Below are 21,661 nucleotides of genomic sequence, written 5' to 3' on the forward strand. Positions count from 1 at the left end.
AAAGAAGGGAGAAAAACTGATCGACTGATTTGAAAGTCATTAGGTTAAGTAGGGATCAGAATCCAGAAAGATGCACCTCACAAAGTTTTCCCAAAACAGAGCTACTGTCTACACACCAGAAGCTGATGGAATCAAAAATCTTCAGCACTATCTCCTGCCTAATTGAATTGGTACATGTAATGGGAGGAAGCTGTTTCTCAGAACCAGTAAATAAGTGGTGCCGGGAAAAGGAGGAGGCCAACAAGGCAGGCTGGAGACAAACAGGATTGGTGGAACAGGCACCCAGATTCTCCAGAAAGCAAATCCTGTTTAGCCCTTATCCATCCAGGTCACGGTGAAGCCTGTAGCGTAGCAACTTGCGCCTTTAAATACTACTATTCATTTGGTCATTAGTTTCTCTTGGTTCCTTTCATTTGCCCGTATTTTTGATAGCCAAATCCTTAAATGAAAGCAGAGGCTATGAGAATGTTGTCAAATTTCAATAATGCTCAAGGGGGGAAAAATCGCCAATCTCCTAATGGTTTGGTCTAACATTCTTCCTGGAGTTACCCAGTAACAGATTAATGTAGCTAAGCATTGTAACATTGAGTACTAAGAAAACATGCCTGAAATTTACAAGTAGGCCCCACTTGCTAGTTTAAAAAAAAAAAAACAAAAACAAAAAAACCCACTTCCCGCATTTTCACTGCCATGTTTCTTTATTTATTTATCTTTAATTTATTGTGGTGTCAAAACCCATGTCTGGTCTTGGAAGAATTTTGGCACAAAGTTGGCTTTTTATAGTACCAGACCATTAAAACTACAAAGAAGAGTTTGGTGCTCAGTACCAAAAATGATATAAAGCCTGCAGATGGGGAAGGAAAGAAAAGGAGCTACTCTTGCAAGAAATCCAAGTCTAAGTCATGTAACTAAAATCCTTGGTGCTGGAGCAACCAAATATAGTCTATGCTTTAATATACTATCCAACTCATATTCCTAGGTCCTGATTTTGCACATAGTCTAATCCCAAACCTTGTAAATCTCTAAAGGTCAGAAAATGTTTTTTTGTTTATTTGCTTGTTTTGGGGAATGCCCCAAGTCTGACGGATTACAGGATATTTAAATGATAAAATTTGCAACAAATCCTGAGACGGATTAGCTACCACTCTGCCCCACTTGTGTCTGATTAAATGCAAATCATTCTTGTGATGCAACCATAAAAATGGGATAAGGTATGTATACCTGTTTTACAAGCATAAGACCAGAAGTCATGAACTTGGATCTTTAAATTGTCGTTCTGACAGCAGTCCTGCCCAGGAAAATGATCTAGCCTCCAGGAGTGAAGATCCACATTCTGCTCCATGCCTCCTAGCCCAATACTGGTAGCACAGAAATAATAAATATCTGGCAAATGAAGGAATTCACCAACCACATGGTGCTGGAGTGAGAATTAATTAGTCCAGAGTACCATGAAGATGGAATGATTCTGAGTGGGGACAGTGTCATGGGGTGATTTAGGGCCTCTGGAATCCCCTCACTGGTGCCAATGTCGTGGTCAGTAAAATGGAAGGAGTAACAGTACCTCATTCAGAGAGTCCTGAGAGAATTAAATAAGATAATGGACATAGAGATTGAGAACACGGCCTGCTTGCCACACAGCAGCATTCAATAAATGCTATTAATATTATTAACATTCAGTAGCATTATAATCAGAAATAGCAACATGTGACATTTTCCCTTATCCTAAGACTAAATATGAACAAGACCTCCCCAAATCCCAGATGTGATCCAAACCCAATCAATCCATCAGCAAACGGTTAGCCTGCCTATGAGTCAACATCCGAGCATGCCTGTTAGCCAGCTCTCCCTATAGCTAAGAAGACAGGTCTTTTTTAATATAAGCAAATCATTCCGTCTAAGAAAACACTGGTAGTGAACTTCTTGATTTAGATATATGGTACTTATTTGAAAACTGGAGAAGCGACTTACGGCACATATTTGAACCACATTTTAGCACCTTCTCTCCATGCCTGTCCTCTAGTTCTGAAGTCATGTGCTGCCTACGCAGACAGCAGAAAGAAAGGCAGAAACCCAAGAGCTGTTGCCTGGAGATCAGGCCCCACACCTCTAACGTTCAGGACTCCTGACCTTGTCTGCCTTGGTTTCCAAATCAGCCTCCTCTACATTTGCACACCCTTGCCCTGCTTTCTCCTGGCCACAGAAGACTACTCACCTTTTCTACCACCTCGTCCGGCCTACATTACCTGACTCTAGGACGTTAAAGTGATCACAGATGATCTATTTGGCTCCTTACTAGCTTGATTGCTGGACCCGCCATGATGCCTCCAAATTTTGGAAAGGCACCAAATTGGCTTTTTTTTTTTTTCTACCTATATTATGTGTCATCTTCACAATGAGCCTATTATGATCCTGTTATGTAGGTATTACTATCCTTATTTTATAGACAAGGAAACATTTACTGTACTTAAGTTAAACAACTTACCCCTGGATAGAATCAGACCTACAGGGCTTTGAATACAAGCTCAGGCACCAATTACTATGACTTCAACTGATTTATTTAACTTGGAAAGAACACAAACTAGGTATGGCCTGGTAGCAACAATTAATAGTAAAATGATGACTAAAACTGGCCCATGCTATTAAAGAAGGAAATTTTTAGGTACAATGAATGACTGATTACTCACTTAGAAGGAGAGATTTCTGTCCATTGTAAATGCCCCAGAAGATTACAAAATGCACCTAAATAGCAGTGACAATAACCACAGCACAGAATTAGTTTGTCTAAAATCAAATAGCTGCCAAGTGATCAGCACAGGATTTGAACCCACATTATTAAATTACCCTGTTTCAGACCCAAGAGTAAATGCACTATACATGTGGGGAAAACAAATTTTTCAAGCTAAAAAAAAAAAAAGAAAGAAAGAAAAGAAATCTCCAGTATTTTGTTCTTAGTTCCCAGTTTATATCTTGCTATGCAGTACACCACACAATGGTCACTTTTGTTCAGCTCAGCAGGGCTATTTATATGTTGTAACTCTCAGTGCTTTTGGGGACTATGTTCTTCCTTCTCTGAAATCTAAAGATGGGCGTGTAAGAAAACTTCCAGGATAAGCGAACTCTGTTTCAGTGAAACAACTAGCCATGCCAGGCCCACCACCTCCAGGAACACGGACACCCCACCTCCACCAGGAAAGCAAAGTAAGAGAGGCTGCTCAGCCTCTTCCTGCAGGACTGCCCCGTCCCAATCACAGAGAGAGAGGGGGCACACCCCCCTCTCCCAGAAACCCACTTCGACAAAAGGAAAACAGAAATTGGGCTATGATGAGCCTTGCCCTGGTTTTTAACAGGCACAGAACACGAGCTTTTTGAAACAGGGGCATCTACACAGCTCGCAAAGACCTGAAGGAAGAGAAACATTAGATGCCTTTTTAAAAATGTGCAGCAGAGAAACAAGAAACAGAGGCAAGTTGTGGGCAATCAATACTTCCCCACTCCCGTAGATACGCAAAGTCATGGAGGATAGGCCAGTCTGTGGTATCAAGTCTGGGAGGGGAAGGAACAGATCTTTCTGAGACTGTTCGCTGACACTGCTGAGGGAGTGGGTGGCAATATTGAGTCTAAACCGAGCGCGTCTCCATCCCACCACCACAGCTCCTTACACTTCCCCAGGAAAACAAACTGCCTCACAGATGCATCGATTTCGGAGTTGAAATATAAAACGGGAAGAGTAATTTTTAAATACTGAGGCAGCTATGGCAGTTGGCGAGGCAGCTGAGGGACGATGCTAGCAACCTGGGTAGCATGCCATTTCAACTGCCGGGAACTTGCTCTCTTTGGAGGAGGATATCCCAGTATGGAGGCTAACACGAGGAGAGAGGCTCCGGACGGTCACAAGGGATCACAGATCTTGTTTCAATATGGCTAAATAATAATAATAATAATAATAATACTTATGGGGAACATTTGTTAAATGTGTACCATATGCCAAGCAATATGCTAAGTACTTCACCTGAATTATCTCATTTAAGCTCATAATCACCCTACAAGACAAGGTGGACATTTTACCAATATGGCAACAAGGCTAACGGGCTGCAACCAGCTCTAAACTTTAAGGAGTCCTTTTAGGGCTTCCATACATCATGGAAGCAAAAGTGGAGAGCACTCCTGGAATGCCAAAGGACCCAAGTAGGGGTGACGCCTATGTTCTAACAACAAAAATGTATGAGAATCCCAGGACCGACATTTAATAGCCGTGTGACCCTTGGCCATGTCACTTACCCTCTCTTTGGCTCAGTTTTCTTCTCTGTAAAATGGGGATGATGATAGCACTGCTTCGCAGGGTTGCTGAGAGGATTAAATGAGATAATAGAAGTAAAATACTCAGAGTCTTGTGTATTAGTAAATGAAGTACGTAGGCACAGGCTGTTACTATTTTAGTACTGTCACTAAGGAACATATTTTACCTAAAGGGCTACTTAATCTGGCTCACATGCTACCTCCCCGAAAGCACCTTTGCTGTCTACTGAAAGGAAGTTGCTCCCCCTTCTGTGTTTAATGCTCTGTTCACATATTGTTAGAGCCGTTGGCACACTGTGAGTATTTCACCCACAATAGGTAATTTACACGTATGTCTCCTCCACTGACTGAACTACTGAATGGGACTGTTTCTTACTACAGTTGCACTCGGCCTGCCAGGACTGAGCCCACTGCACTGTTACTAATTAACGGCAGCAGCAACAATAGCAACAGTTAACATTCTCATGACAAGAGTTTTACCCATGATATCACCTCTCATCTTTACAATAATCCTGTGACGTAGGCATCATTTAGAGTCCTACTTTATAGCTGAGGAAACTGCAGTGTAGAGGCTGAGTCACCCACTTCGGGTCACACAGCTGGTCAGTGGCGGGGCCAACACTCAAGTCCATCCAGGCCCTCTGAAGATCCACAAGCTTTGTCCTCTCTGAACCAACGTGATCTACTGACTCTCAGTGGTGAACTGGAAGCATTAGTCTCACGAGGCATTTTATTATGAAAGTTTTCTGAGTATAGGTAATAAAATACGGGAGTCTTCAGTGAAATTAAGGTAAATGAAGTGTGTATTTTGGAGTGCCCTAACTTGCCCAACAATTCATCTCCACTGTGCTTAGGTACAGTACAAAAAGCAGAAAATAGAGTGGTAAATATGATTCCTGTCATTTTGGGACCGGAGACAGTTATAAAATGAGTAATCAAATAAATCAACAAGACCATTTCAGATTGCTAAAAGTGCCATGAAAAAAATATATATATGAAGGCCAATTTTAGATAGAATGCTCCTCCACAGATGTATCATTTGAACTGAGACCTGAAGGCTAAGAATAAGGCTAGCCACAGAAGGAGCAGGGGAAAGTGCTTTCTAAGCACTCAACAAGTAGCAAAGAGGTTGGCAGGTTCCAAACATCAAAAGGAGACCAGTAAGGCATCCAAGGAGTCAGTGGTAGAGAGTGAGGTTGGACAGGGAGACCATGTGGTGTCTGTAGGCCATGGCAACAAGTTGGATTTTATTCTAAATCCACGGGAAACAATGAAAGGTTTTTAGGCAGAGGAATGATAAAAACTAATTTAATTCTTTAAAGACCAGTCTGGCTACTGTGTGAAGGAGTAAGAACAGAATAAGGGTAAGAATACTCAGGATTACTGAAGTAGTCTCAGCAAGGAAGATGGTGGCTGGGACTAGAGATGTTTTCTTTTTTTCCCTTTGAATTCACAAACTTCCATATAAAAATGGGAGATGTGTTCTATACTTATTCTAGTTGTCTATCCACATTCGACTTCTAGTGTCTTCAGAGTTCAGAGAGATCTTAACTTTCTTCTCTATTGTCTTCATTGTACATATGTGGAAACCGAGGTACAGAGAGGTTACTCGACTCGCTAACGCCATGCAAGTAATTTACAGCAGATTTCACTCAAAGTCAGATGTCAGGAGGCAAAGATATAATAATAAAACCTGTAAGCAGACAAAGTTTTCTGTTGTCCCTAAAAAGCCTGCCAAGATTCCGTATTTGAAATCTGCAACTACCCTTATATTTCAAAGTCTTTTTACAGCGTTTGAATCTCACATTAATTCTCACTTGAAGATTAAGTAGTCCAGCATTCAGCTCTGACACATAGATGGAACCTACGGGGTTAAAAGAATGTAAGTAGAGTCAAGTCAGAGAATTGTGGGTTATGTCTGGGAGAAGTTCATAAAAGTAATTTTAAACTCCTCTGCTTTCTTTCCGTTCCTTCCTTCGTGTTTATGTGTAAATTATACCTTACTCTCTAGGTTGCATTTTGCCATTTCCCTCCCGTTTCCCCAAGAAAGCTCCCCAATGTGACAATGCTTTAAAAAAAGGGCCAGTATGAAGTTCCTCTGAGTTCCTGCTCTCCTCAAGCACGGCTCCTATCACACAATAATGTGTTATTTTGTTGAATTTTGGCATCCATCTAGCTTGTTTGGTCAGAAGCCAAAAAATTAGAGTGTGTCGGTCCACCAGTTTCTCAGCAGAGAAGCTCTCTTCTCACCCAGCGAGTGTGCTGTACCCTTGGCCTCTGGCCAAGAAGGGAAATCCATTTTACATAAAGAATGCACAAAGCTCAAGTGCTCAGAGACTTTTTACCTACTAAAATAACTTTATGGACAAACGCCAGTCTGCTAGACACATTCTGCAGGAACATTTGGCATGCAAAACAAGGTAAAGAGCTCTGTGGAGGTAGCAAGTTTTTCAGAAACAAGGAAATGGCTGTGTGTGCCCTCGTGGCACGTCACGTGGCTTGGCACGGCCGGCGTGATTGGCTGCGGCCGAGTAAATACAGCCGCCATGTAAGGAGCGGAACGTCGCCCTTCGCTGGCTTCTTAAAATGGCGGCCTGAGTCCGCACCAGGAGAAGCAAGCTGAGTCCCACTCTCCGTTTCCCCCCTGAAGGTTTTTGTTTTTGTTTTTGTTTTTAAATAAACCTTACGGATTTGAGTAGAAACAGATTTCTCACAACTTGCTTCTCCGGCTCAGTTTCACAGTTCGGCATACACTCAGGCTCTGTCAAAAGCTTGACAATGTTCCAGGGAAAATATTAACTGTAAACTTTCCAAGAGGATTTAAAGGAGCCGGCAGAAACGTCAGGGAGCCCTCCCTTTTGAAAGCGTATCCCAGGTTTGCCGCCTGTATACGTTTTGCAAAGAAGCACATGCAGCCCGAGCTCAAATGACCTCCAGTATGGTCCCACTTCACCATGTCACACAGTGGAAAGGGGAAGAAAAAAAAAAAAAAGGACACATCCTCTTTGGCGGAAAGGCACGGAGGTCTCTCCCTCTCCCTCTCAGGCCTGACCAGTTGAACACTGCACACTCTGATGTATAAATATTTGCCTCTGGCTAAAGTTCAAGCAGCCCAGCGTGGCTGCCAGACACAACAGAAAACCAACATCCAAGGGAAAGTGTTTACTGCAGTGGTGGCCAAAGAAGCAACTGCCAGCAAAAGATCGCATCTGATTGGCTGGGCCTGCGTGTGGTGTTATCACAAAGCACCTGGCCCCTGGCCCCTGGCCACCGGGGTGTTCCCATCCTTTCAGAAATGGTTAGGTCCTTTAATGCACAGCCTTGCCACCGTTAATACAAGACCAAGAGACATGCCGATGGTTTTACATGTGTTCCTCCACAGCGAGGGGCCGGAATGAGCCAAACCCCCCGTATGTCTGCTACCACTACGGCAAAATAAGGGTTTGCTCCTTGAAACTACCTAGGTAGGGCGCGTGACCTTTATACACACTCCCACCTCACAAAACCACTGGCATTTCTCAGGTCCAGCACCGCCAGCACACCTCCAGTTCTTGTCCCTATGTATTCTGTAATTAAATTCCTCAATCATCATTTGGTGAATTTAAGCATCCTTGAAATTCCTGCCAGAAAATAAATTAGGAGACTTCTGATAGATAGGTACAATAGGCTACTTTAAATAAAGCCATGCATCCTTCAAATTCTCTGCAAAAACCAAAATATACATGTGTCCTTTTACTGGTTCTATAGTTCTGAAATAGGTGGAAATAAGAGAAGCTGCCCATCAAAAGATTAAGATCTTTAATAGGGATAAAGGAACTGAATGAGAAAAGGATCTTGAAGAAAATCTTTTCAGGGAAGTTATGAATTCATAGTTTTATGCTAAGCATGTAGCCAGCAGGGCAAAGTCTTTTCATGGTTTTTAGTATTCAGGGCAGTCTGAATACAATCAAGATAAGTCACAAAAATTTTAAATCATTGTCATCCACATAACATTTCTATCTTCATAAACAATAATGAATGTATCAAATTTTTCCTTAATGTTGCAAATGAAATGCTTCTGTTCAGTTGAACTGAAAAGTTATACAGAAAACAGGACAGAAAAATCAAGGAATGTGAAGGTAAGAACTTCTTTTAAGTAAAATTTTTGATGTAATGGAACAATAATTTAGGTAAAGCAAGCCAAGCCGTTATGATGTCATCTGTTTCAAATAAAATACACATTCACTTAATTGAATCATTTGCTGTTTGCTGAAAATAAAGATTTTATATCCGTACACAATTCAGAGTTCTAACTTAGAAAATTCAAGGTCCTGAATCTTGACTGATCTTGCTTAAAGAAATTTCTGCATCTGAACCTGTCGCAAAACTAAAATAATATACCAAATAATTCCGTTTTCAATTGTCTGTAAAACTTTAATGACTACATCAGTCTTGTGTAATCTAATTCTTAACCAAATGTGACACTAAGGTTGATCTGTGTTTGACCTCAGAAGCCCAGGACTTATAGTATCAAGTTTGGCTTCCAAGAGATCCCAACGAATCATGGGCAAGCGAATCACAGAGGAATGTTCTGTTCCCAGCTGTGAACATGACAGAATTAACTCTGAGACGCTTCTTCCTGCTGCCCTCGTGGACAGAAAGGTCAAGATGGTTAGCTCTTACAGTCTCAGTACCAACCGTCAAAACAACACGCATGTTAAAAATAGATTGTCTGTAGGCAACTAACACATAAATATAGAAAAAATTTTAAATAAAAATAGTTTTAATATATTCAAATTTCAGCTTTAAGTATTTTAAAGACTGTAACGTGAAGCCAAGGAGAAAAAGGACCAAACAATAATTTTCCCAAGTGTATTAACTTCGCAAAACTTTGAGTCTTAAAATTTAAAAAACCATTCTGACCCATGGATGACACTTTTCTTAGGAAATTCCTTGGATTCACCAGCAATTCATTGGGAATTAAAGCACAAGAGGCAAATTTACCACTTTTATTTGTTTATATTTTGATAACTGCATTTTTCTCAGCTCAATTTCTATGGAAATAAAAATTCTGTTTACTGTCAGAGGAATTTATCTATCAGTGGGGAATAGAGTTGAAATACTACGAGGTTGTTTTTTCTTTTAATGCAATGAAATAAGTAAGACATTCCAAGGGGCTATGATACATAAGTTCTATCATAACCATATAGAAAACCAGGGGCAATTGCTGTTTTATATAGAAGTAGATACTTAAGACTTATCACCCACCAGCATGTTTAATAAAGTCTGTGGCATTTGTACGATAAAATGTTAAAACATTAATAAAACGAAACTGGTGATAAAAGTTAATTCTATCATATAGACTTTCACATTGAACAAAAATGTACCTTCTAAATAAAAATGTTGCAAATGTAAATATTCCTTTTAAAGCTGCTGAATGCATCACTTTACTAGGAAAGGCTTAGTTATGTTATTTGCAATTCCCTCATTGCACAACAATGTACATTACTGTCTGTAAGCTCTAATTTGGCATGGCGCATCATTAATGACCTGAATGGTGGCTGTTTCACACATACATATTTAATTACAACAGCTGAACAAATTACATATTTATGCTTTATAAAGGGGATTGCCAGTCTAATTCATTTGCTATGCATGCAGGTACAGGACTCCATCTGCAACAGCATCTGCACAACAAGAGCGAACAATTATCCATTGTACAGCGAGTAAGCATATCTGGGGAAACCTGTAAGGGAGGCAGTCATATTAACCATTTCACTGCCTCAGGCCCTGTATTTTTTTCTAGGGGTCAAAATCTTTTAAAACAAAAACTGTAGCCCTTACATGCCTGCCCGGTCATTTCTCAGAATCGACCAGCCCTCTCATGCATTCTAATTTCCAGTGGGTTTAAAGATGAGAGAGGGAAATAAGGCATCCAAATCCTATACTACAGTGAGGATGGACTTCAAGTGGCTTCTCCTAACGAGCAGACATTTCCTTATGAGACTTGCACCTCCAGAACTCAAGCACTGGTCCGTTAACGGCCCAACAACGGCCTCTGCCACGACATCGACGTCAACGGGGCTTATCTTCAGCCAGGACAGAAGTCCCGTCTTTGTTCCCACACCCTCCATCACACCATAGACCTGTGTGTTTATATATAGAGGATGGGCCTGAAGAACTTTCTCAAAAGAAAGCACACTCAGAGCCCCTTTTGAGAGCCCTAAGACCTCTGCTGAGCCATTCTTATCATCAATATACTTTCCAGATAAGCCACAACTAAAAGCTACTATTCCCTCTTTTGGTAATAAAGTCCTATTCACCCGAGCTACAGCCTCATCTTAAATGGCTTCGGGACTTTCATATGTTTAATTTAATATATCCAATGAGTAATATGAATATTCTGGACCATCACTTCTACTTCAAAACCCAAAGAGGAAGAATTAAGAGTCAGCCAATCAATAGTGAGGTTTCCCATTATCATTTAAGGCTCTTGCTAGGCAGTAAAGAGGCTCCATGGTGATGGCCCCTAAAAGCTCCTTACGGCGTCTTTGCCTCTTTAGGCCGCAAAATCAAAGCATGAGTCAGAGGTGTGGGTTTTTTAATGTTCCCTCTTGAGTGATGGAGTTCAAGCCAAGGTCTGACTGGGTGCGTGGGGTGAAGGAACGGCAGTCCCAGGCATGGCGCTGGACGTGAGAGTGTACACTCAGGGCCTTCTGCCCTCCTCCTCGGAGTGTGACTCCTGGGGAACCAGGGGGTACGGAAGGGTGGATACAAAAATGTGCTCCTGGCTATCCATGAAGCTCTTGGCTACATGAGGGCCAAGTTCACATGTGGAGAGAGTCCTGATTCACTTGACATCAGCCACCTGTGGATGAGTCAGCTTTTGGTCAGAAACCAAACTGAGAATGGGAGGTGAAAGCCTCACTGACATCTTTTGAAGGCCAGTGGAACTTTAGGAGAACCAGTGCTTTATCTATGGGGTTGTAAATCCAAACTAACTTTCTTGGGGGGGGGGAATATATATATATATATATATATATATATATATATGCACTCCATAGAGAGCTATTGGAAACACAGTGTCACTATGATGCAGAATTGGGGCTACCAATTCTCAGCTGGCCAGAAACCAGATAGAGTTTGAACTCACCCATGACTTCTAAAGTGTCAGAATATTAGAGGACAGGCTTCCTGAGGTATTGAGATGGTACTCTTCAAAGAGATTCACATAAAGCAAACAGTGGTCCTCAAAATTCTACGACCACCTGGTGCTCCATCGGATGCCTCAATCAGGAGCTCCAATGGGAACAGTGCAAAAGTTAAATGGTTTACAAAGGCTTTTTACGAACGCTGTAAGGCAGCTAAGTCCACTTTATAGATGAGAAAACTGAGGCTCAGAGAAATTAAGCGGCTCACCCAACACAGAGCTAATGAGTGGCAGGACTGGGACCAAAGTCCAAGGTTGTCTGGCTACTCCAATTCCTCTGTTCCTCCCCTAAGTCTGATCTTAGCTTCACAGCCCCCCTTGCCACCTTGCTTTGCTTATATAAGGTTGCCAACCCCCTAGTCAGGGTCACCAGTCTGGATGCATCTTGATCAGCCCTAGTGCTGGCTTCAAAAACAAATGTAGCAGAAACATTGGTGCCCTTCCCACATGCTGTCCCCCACCCTGGAGGTCACTTACAGCTGGGGTGGACACGCTTTCCAGTCTCAAACACAAACACCTCAGTCTCTCTGCCTTGGGGCTTTCTCTGTCCACAGGGCAGAGCGGGGCAGGCTAGAAGTACAGGAAAGTTAATGTACCTAAAAGCAACCCTGAACCAATGAAGGACACGAGCTGGCCCTCAGTGAAACACGTGTGAAGTATGTTCTACAGTCTCTAAGGGGGGGTAGGAGTGGGCAGAATGACTGAGCCCCGATTGCTCATGGCAGAAGGACTGAGCCCCGATTGCTCACGGCAATAATCTGCTCATTACAACATCTTTTACTGGATTTACCTCCTCCCCATACTCTCTGGGATCACCTCCCAAATAAACTAGTTGCACCCAAATCTTTGTCTCAGGGTCTGCTAGCAAGGAAACCCAAACTGTAAAGACAAACATTTAGCACTATTAGCAATGTAAGCTTGGCTTCGGGGTTCACAGCTAACTATAACCTAATACTAGTATTCTGCCTGGATTAATTTGTTACCAGGATGTTATGTACAGTTTGCAGCATGCTTCAAACGGTGGGCGATTCTCGTAAAGCCGCAGCCTTGCCAAAGAGATGGTCACACAGGCAAACCTTGCGGGCACTTAGTTCTGACTCCTGATTCTGCCCTTCTGTTTGTATATCCTTCAGCAAGTTATTGACTCTCAGTGGTGAGCAGCTCCTCATGTGAGCAATGAGGACAATGATTCCTACATCACCATAAGATTGTAAGAAAAAAATAGGGCAGTTGTAACAACACTTAGCATACAGCCTAGGTTGATAAAAGTTCATGGTTATCATTGTTAACAGAACTAACTAGAAACCTATGTGATGTGGAGAAATGTTAAAGAGGAAAAAACTCTCTAATGGTAAGATACAAGGTAACAAACTCTTCCCCCTACTGTTTCATCTATCCTCTAAACCACCTTTAATTAGCCAGGCGTAATTCAAATGCTTTAGCAAACTAACTCCTTTGCCGGTGTGGGTGATATCACCCTAAAAGTTATGGGTGATACTCAGCACCACTCTCCATAAGTCAATGCCACAAGCACCTTGGCTGACCTTGGCAACTTTCAAAGGACAAAGCCATACTCTAATGCACTTGAGCCTTGATCTCTGGCGATCTAGGGGAAGTGGGCAGAGGGAATAACTAGGGACCCACATAAGATAAATGAGCTCTTGTAAGGTGCCACATACCAATTCATGCGCTCGAAGGAAGAGATGAATGGTGCCTTGAAAGAGCTGATTTACTGTCTAAGGGGAAAGTCTCCTATAGATCTTCATTAAGAATGCTAACTTCCCAAGGTTGATTTGCAAGAGTGGCTACTGTGTGGGACAAAAGACAAAAAAAAAATAAAATAAAGTTTGCAAATGTCAAGGTCTTACAGAACCAATAACAGAGATGGTTTATTAAAACTCCTATTTGTTCAGGATACCTTAAATTTGAGGAGGAGGAATATGGAAGGGGGAGTCTGATTAGTTCAAAATCAAGGGGGACTTGTATATAAAGCATGGTCTTCCAAAACATATCCATAGGGGATAGAAAACATTTTTACCATAAACACTATACCAAAATATAATATAACCTTCTTTAACGATTCAGAACATACCTGAGTTTTATGGTATAGGGTTAATTTCTCATCACTTCAAAATTTCCTTGTCTTTAGAAGAGTGGCAACAACAATGAATTGTTAATAATTAAATGAAATAATGTACATAACATCACTAAGTAAATGATGTTATATAAATATTTTTAAGTCAGGGTTATTATTATGACTGTCATCATGAATTCACTAAATACTATTTAACATATATAGAGAAGGTATGGGAAATTGGAATAACTTAACCCTATGACATACATTTGAACTTATTTTTGAACTGCTGATCAGTTTCTTATGAATTTTCTCATAAATACAGAAAACTAGATGCAAGAAGGAGAGAAATACAGATAATTCTACTTCTCTCATTTTGATATTCCCAATAATTGTCAGAGTTCCCTATAAAGGATTTAGAAGGCTTGTTTTGCCACAGAAACATAATAATACAAATATCTCTTGAATAAATAGATTTTTTAAGTTAATTTATTAGAGTATGATCCCACTTATATTTAAAAATGCATAGGGGTGCCTGGGTGGCTCAGATGGTTGGGCGTCTGCCTTTGGCTCAGGTCATGATTCCAGGGTCCTGGATTCAAGCCCTATGTCAGGCTCCTGGCTTAGCAGGGAGCCTGCTTCTCCCTCTCCCTCTGCCTCCCCCCGCTCATGCTCGCTCTCTCTCTGTATCTCTGTGTCTCAAATGAATAAATAAAATCTTTAAAAAAATAAAAAATAAATAAAAAATAAATAAAAATGCATAGAAGGAAGAAAGGGAGGAACAAATGAAAAAAAGGGGGCAGAATTAATTTTAATATTCATCTATGGTTTTCTTTTCTTTTTTTTTTTTTAAGATTTTATTTATTTATCTGACAGAGAGAGACATAGCGAGAGAGGGAAGGCAAGCAGGGGGAGCAGGAGAGGGAGAAGCAGGCTCCCCACCGAGCAGGAAGCCCGATATGGGGTTCGATCCCAGGACCCTGAGATCATGACCTGAGCGGAAGGCAGATGCTTAACCAACTGAGCCACCCAGGCGCCCCGTCTATAGTTTTCTATAATAGAGATAATATTACCTGTTTACTATAAGAAATAAGTTATTTTTAATATCAGCACATTTTATATGAAAAAAACTCTAAATAGAAGTAAGCAATTAGGAGGGAGAAAAATTCACTCTTTCATTTCTATTTTATAAAATATCTACTGAGATGAAAGAAGGAACTTGGTAGGACTCCTTTAATAAGGAGATTTCAAGGCCGTTACCACTCACTAATTCATGCCTGCCCTCCTCACCCTGTAAAGTTTATGATCCACCTTGAAACAATGACATTTATAACAAAAACAGTGGCAATATTTAAAAAAGGGAAAAAATTAGTATCTGGGAAGGTGGAAATCTGGCTCATGTGGTGGCCCTTTACTAGCCTCTAGGTAGCTTTCTGCTCTTGGTGTCACGGCAGTTAACCAAAGGCCCTAGAAGGGCATATGGGCTTTCACAAGCAGACTCTTGCCTTCCCCTTTGGCTCCATGCTGAACCAGCCACAAGAGCTGGAACATACCCTGTGATCTTACGTGTGCTACCCTTCCTCCCTCCTCCCCACAATAGCCCTTTGTGCCTCATAGCTCCCACTCAGCCTCCCCAGCTAAGCCAGGGGAAACTTCTTTCAGGGACAGCCCTGAAGACTGCATGTAAGTCCATCACAGAACAAGCTTTATGACTCCCCTTTCTGTCTCTTTGCTGGGTAGTGAGCTCCTCGATGACAGGAGCATGCCTAACACAGCACATGGCACACAGAAGGTGGGACAACAATCCTGTGGTTACAGGATATTTCACACCATCCTGAAATATACAAACGACACAGAAAGGCTTAGTTTCGAAGTCAAAGAATGAATAATGTTTTGGCGATGAGTCTGTGAATACCCATAAAGGCCAAGCCTTGAGATGTATTTTTTTTGAAACCCTTTACACTGTCACTAGGGAGGAAGCCACATTTTCAAGAATACCAATATTTCAAGCCTGTTCTAGCTACAGAGGGCACTCCTCATTGTGCGCCAGGGTGCCCCTCAGAAGAACAAATCATTTCTTATCAGTACCCTATCAAAAGTTTGTCCAAAAATCCTAACTTTTACAATTCAAGGCATAACTTCAGCCCCATCAAATGTGGCTCAAACGCATCTTCTCAAAGACAAGATCTGTGCCTCCCCTTCTTACAACCAAGGCACCTACCACAGTGCCTGGTCCATCAGAGGCGCTCAAAGGTTATCAGACAATCAAACCAACCTGCCCTCCCACTGGATCGTGTGGGATCGTGTGGATCCTATGGGATCCTGTGGGACCAGAAACACACCCCCTTCCTTCTCAGTTTCCAGTGCAAATGGCAGCCCCCTGGCTCACTCTCCTTTTCTCATCTCCCCACCCCACTGGAGACAACAAATCCTTCTAAAAGCTCTGGAGTACCCTATCTCCATCCCTGCACCGGAGTCATAATGGAGTGTGGCATTTCCCAACCCATTCCATGAAAAGTCCATTTCATTCTCAGGTCGCGTGGGAAAGAAAAGAATCCCTCCACCTTATGCATCACGTGTCGGCATCACGTGTCCCCATCTCGTCACTTCCGGAGCAGGTAACACTGCCTGGGTACAACCTCCCCAAGGGCTCGGCAAACTCTCTGGGCTGAGAGTGCATGTGTTTCCAATTGGAGGAGGGCTGGGAAGAGACCTAGGGCAGAACTTCTGTAAGGGCATTTAGCCCTGGACTCCTGCATCTGCACAATGCCTTCCCCTCCTAAAGCTGCCTTTTTCCTTTAAGACACCTCACATCTGGGAGGAAAAAAGATGAGAGACAAAATGCAAGCTGAAAGATAATATAACGAATAGTGTTTAAAGTGGAGAAAACGGCCAGGTCCCCAAGCCATCCCTCTCTCCATCTACTTCTCTCATCAGCTCTGCCCCCTATCATCAATCTCTATTCACTTTTCCCTAACATGGAATAATATTTATTGAGAGCGTATTGAGAGCCGGTCACCTTGCATCCATTACCTCACTTAATCCCCTCAGGTATCACGCTGGTCCCTGCCTGAAGGAGCAGTAACAGGCTGAGGGCAATGAAGTCACTTGTCCAAGGTCACACAGCTGCAGAGTGATAGGGCTGGGCTACCTGGCCATACTCTGATGTTCCTTCCATGGCATGCCCTCTCTCACCTCTCACAGGAAATACTTAGGAACATCTTCACAGTCCTGTCCAGAGAGGTGAGAGAAAGAAAGCACTGGAGAATCATGAAGAGTAAAGGACTGACTGAAGACAAAGCAATCTCTTACTCTTCCCTTAGGGGTAGATTTGAGGGCTCTATAAATGTAAAATGGATGCTTCTCTACCTCATGCCTCAAACAGATACCACCTTTCATATTTTAATGTGCATCTTCCCAAGGAACCCTCCTAGACGTTACTTCTCCATCATCTTCACCACAGATACGCAGGATGGCTGGGGCAGGTTAGAGACTGTCATCTTTGGAGAAATTAAGAGAGAATTCTCAGGCATGGAGAAGTTAAGTGACTTGCCCACGATCACGCAGGGAGGGACCAAGGGAGAGAAGCCAAGTCCCTTGACGCCCTTGATCTTTTCTCATTTTACTTATTAGCCAGTACGACTCTCTCGGATCTGTCCCTCCCAGCAGCCTTCCATGTTCCTCAGCAAGAGCTGCCAATTTTTCTTTCCTAGATGAGCAATGTACCTTCCAAGGGTATCAAAACAAACAGTTGAAAGAGCCCTGGCCTTTGAGCCAGAATAAAATCTAGGGGGCTCAAGTCCCAGGCATTTACTGGTTGTGAAACCCTGGGCAGGATTCACAAGCACTTCGGTTTCAGGTTCCTCATCTGCAATTTGGAGGTAACAATACCTGCCCTCTCTACCTCACAGAGTTGTCAGAAAAATCAAATGAGAGAATGGATGTGAAGAGTCCCTTATAAAACTGAAAATACTGTACAAATATAAAGGATTATTATTTTTGGATTCAATAGACTTTCTCAATTGAAAGAAGTCCTGTGTAGCTGGATGGTCAAGTTATGTTATAAATAACCAAGAAAAATGTTCTGGTTCCTGAAACAATTTTACCAGCCTGCTCGCTCCCATGAAAGGACACTGGTTGTAAAATGAATTAAATCAGCACTCTTTGCTATCTTCAGGACATAAATTGTTACTAGCTGAGGATAGGTAGGGGAATGGCTATTTTCAAAGGCATACAGACCTCGGACTATAAAAAGCTGACCTTCCCTAGTCTAGAACACAGGGCACGGGGCAGGATGGAAAAACAAAGGGGTTTGCCTGCTGGTTTTACAACAAGAATTATCCAACATAGACTGCCTTATCTCCAACAATGGTTGAAAGAGCTCACATGCTAAACTCAGCTTCTTGTTAAATATTTCAAGGATGCTAATGGAACCAAAAGATCAACTCCGTTATGCATCAACAGGCTGGCTTTATCCTAAAACCAATTATAAATAAAATTCTAAATACAGCCTGCTTTAAATATGCATTTAAAAAAAAAACATATCCAATCTTCATGCCATCCGTCACCAGCACATATCTGACTCATCTAAAACCCACTGACTTCGGGGACCCAGTCCTGTGCCTCTGTGACCATTTGCCTTCAGAATCATAGCTAGTACAGCATTATTTCTAATAACTTCTAAAGGTTCCTTTCTCTTTAGGAAGCAGAAATTCACCGCCAAACACACTGCTTCCATTCACAAGATTATTTATGGCACTGATAATTGAATTCCGGTCACATGACTAAGGAAGACTGGGTTCAGAGGAAAAAGAACCTAACCATAATTTCTAGAGAGATCCATAAATTACTGCTTTTCTCCCTTGGAGGTTGAAGTCCTTGGAGCTCTATGGATTCTTCCCCAGCATTTATGCTAAGTTTGGAATTATCATAGAAATTCCTTTCTCTGCACTCAGTGACGAAGCTCCTAAGGTAAATCCTTTGAAATTACCCTTTGCATCAACCCCTAGGAACCCCTAGGGGGTGCAAAGGAAATCCCCCTTTTTCAAGGATCACATGTTGCTGTCTCCAGTAGAGCACACCGATCCTAAGGGGTATAGCAGCTTAGAATTAAGGGTATATGAACCTACTCCAGTATTCTCTTTCCCCCACAAAAGCACACATCACATCCATACCCATACAAACACAGGACTGTGGGTATGGTGGCCGTAGAGAGGTGGATTCTCTTATGCCTTCTCAGATTAGATCAGCAGGGTACTTCCTTCATTTCTTTAAGCAACCGACAAAAAAAATCTTTCCTAAATAAGCAACTCCTCCTCCTCCCAAATCCGATATTCAATGTTTTAACAAAGACGGGGCTTTAATGCTTCAATGTAGCCTGCATTACAGATAACATTTATCTCTTATTATCCTTTGGCTCAACCAGAGAAGAAATGTCACTATAGTTACTTTCAAAATATTTTCAAATTATGCTTAAAATAAAAACACAACGAATAATGTCAGTCTAGAAAGAACATCAAACGTTTTTTTTTTTTTCTTCTAAGAAATGTCCTCTTAAATATATCACATTTCCATGTGCTTGGCTTCCTATTTCAAGTAGATGGGTTAAACAGCATCATCCTATTGTAATACTTTCAGCCTAGAATAAATTTAGCATTTTAGAATTTTTCCACAGTCCCTTTTATTTAACATCTCAGAGAACATAATAAACAGTATTTGATAAAAGATGGGGAATAAAAGAAATTGAGAGAGTAAATAGATCTTCCAATGTTACACGGCCAATCTGGTATCCATTCAAAGGCTTAGACTAAGTATGAGCTCAAGTAGCCACATGTGCGTGTGCATGTGCAAATCCCCCCCCACACACACACACCCTAGAGCAAGGCAACCCCCCCACACACACACACCCTAGAGCAAAGGCAAACGCTGTGTTAGTAGCTGAGGCATTATTTTCTGTAAACTTTCTGTCCTTTTCTATTTAGGAAATAATTCTCTCTCTCTCTCTCTCTCTTCTTTTTTAAGTGAAACTGAAACAGAGTCCAGTAGCTATTTAAAACAAACAAACAAGCAAACAAAGTCTGCTTCTTTAGAAGCTTATCAAGACCAAACACATTTGCGGGTGTACCATCACTGATGTTGGCAGTGTGGTGATAAGTGTCCAGCCGTTAGAAAGGCAGTGATATTAATTTTTGCTCAGCTCAGACCATCTTCTGAAGTTCCAAAGTAAAGAAGTAGTACTTCCCATTACACTCAGCGCAGAACATCATTTTGCAGGAGAGTTCCAACATTATTTTGTCATTTAGGTGGCAGAAAGGGGTTGGGGAGCAGCAGGGGAAGGGGAGCATATTCCCAGGTAAGAGTTCAGGTGAGGTTACAGTCCTAAACATACAGAAATCCTACACTAGCTGGACTATAGGGAAAATGCCAAACGCTACAGTCAGGCTGTAAGCTACTTTCACAGACCGTTTACTAGCAAGCTGGGTTTCTGGGGCTACCCTAGCAATGTACGTCTTAGCCATAATGTGCCCAAGATCCCTACAGCTCCATGGAGGTCATCTTTAGTTTTACTATCTCCCCACATTTACAGGCGTTCCTCCTCCCCCAGGCAGGGGAAAGGAAATTCTGATAGATTGCTATGGATCAGAGTGACCATGAGCCTGTCCAAATGCCACCTACATTTTTGGTCCTTCAGGGAGACAAGTGTGAACTTACTCATTCACTTATTCTCTGTTGTGTCATGGATGCCTTTGGGAACCTGATGAAAGCTACAGCTGATGATATCCAGGAGCTGTAGTCAGACATCTCTCTCTCATAAGGATCCCCAGGGCAGCCCTGTGGGGCCGGACAAAGAGGCCAACATAGTACCTACTGGTACTCAGTAAAACTTGGGATTGCCTGGCCAATGCTAGCTGTTACCAAGCCAAGATAAACAGCAAACATCTAAGAGTACATGGCAGGGGCAGTGGGAAAGTCTTCCTGTATATGCCACAGAAAGATCACAGTATAACTGGAGATGGCATAAGTAACATTACTTTTATTCAAACCCCAAAGAGGAAAGCCAATTTTTGCTGTTAAAATTCAATCAAGAAAAAAACTGGTTTAGTCAACTAATTTGACTAGACGAACAATTATCCAGGAGTTACTATGTGCAAGAAGCCAAGATTTGTGGAGAATACCGAAGAATCACGAGACTGTTTCTACCCACTGGAAATTCAGAGCCAAGCTGGGAAGAGGAAAGACCAAGAGGTTATTAACATCCCAAGCCATGTTTTTTTAAACCTTTTGGTTTCTCCAGTAAGTAATATAACATCTAATAAATATCTGTTGACCACTGAACACTACTAAATACACGGCAGAAAAAGAATACTGCGGAGCCAACCACAAAGTAGGTAAGGTAATTACACTGGAAAGCATGGACCCCTCTCCAAAAGGGGAAGCTGGGGAGTCTGTAGAGACCTCAGGAAGAATTTACAATGCAGACTGAGCTTTCCTTTAAACGGAGAAGTGAGGGTAAGAAGAAGGGTATTCCTGGAGGGACTGAAAGACCACCATGTGAAAAGTGTCCTGGAAACAAACAGCAAATAATCAAATTGACTGGAACACAGAACAGATTAGGGGACAGGGACGGGGGAAATACATATTTAGAATCTCTATTCTGTGCTTGTTACACAGTTGGAAAAACCAGGCTTCAGACTGTCTATGTTGCTTTTTAAGCTTGCAGCAGCAGGGGAAAAAAAAAAACAACTTGTAGTATTTATCTAGAAGCCATCCAGATCCACTAAAATTACTTTTTTTTTTTTTTCTTTCAGGAGGAATCAACTCAATTTTGTAATTAAACGGAGTCAGGGCTAAGTTTAATAAGTTGCTATTTTATCCATTCAGGCTTCCCATGAACAGAGGCCCAATAGGAGGAGCAAAAGATTCACAGGTCTGTTCTTTGTTTTATGTAGCCACATCTTGTCTCCAATGAAATTATGATAAGACAGACTTTGTTTTCTAAACAAGCTTGGGGCCTTCCATAAGCAGAGGAAGCAAGTCTTGCTGCAAAAAAAGGAAAATGCTGATAATTGGGGGAAAGAAAAATATTTAACAGTCATTCATAA

The 21,661-nt window shown here is 41.8% G+C and overlaps 1 protein-coding gene across 13 annotated transcripts in view; it reads right to left on the reverse strand.

Moving 5' to 3' along the window:
• NFIA (nuclear factor I A) overlaps positions 1-21,661 on the reverse strand; it is a 369,111-nt gene that overhangs the window by 263,374 nt on the left and 84,076 nt on the right. Inside the window, exon 3 of one of the 13 annotated variants that reach the window (XM_035018423.1) lies at positions 999-4,344. The exons of the other annotated variants lie outside the window; for them this stretch is intronic. Within the exon in view, the coding sequence (XP_034874314.1) occupies positions 4,271-4,344 (74 nt within the window). The 3' untranslated portion in view covers positions 999-4,270. Of the gene's footprint in view, positions 1-998; positions 4,345-21,661 lie in introns of those variants that run through there. 13 annotated transcript variants of the gene reach the window in all.

This window comes from Mirounga leonina, unplaced genomic scaffold, assembly GCF_011800145.1.
Source record: "Mirounga leonina isolate KUSES-001 unplaced genomic scaffold, KU_Mleo_1.0 Mir_173, whole genome shotgun sequence".
In the NCBI taxonomy this organism is placed as follows: domain Eukaryota; kingdom Metazoa; phylum Chordata; class Mammalia; order Carnivora; family Phocidae; genus Mirounga; species Mirounga leonina.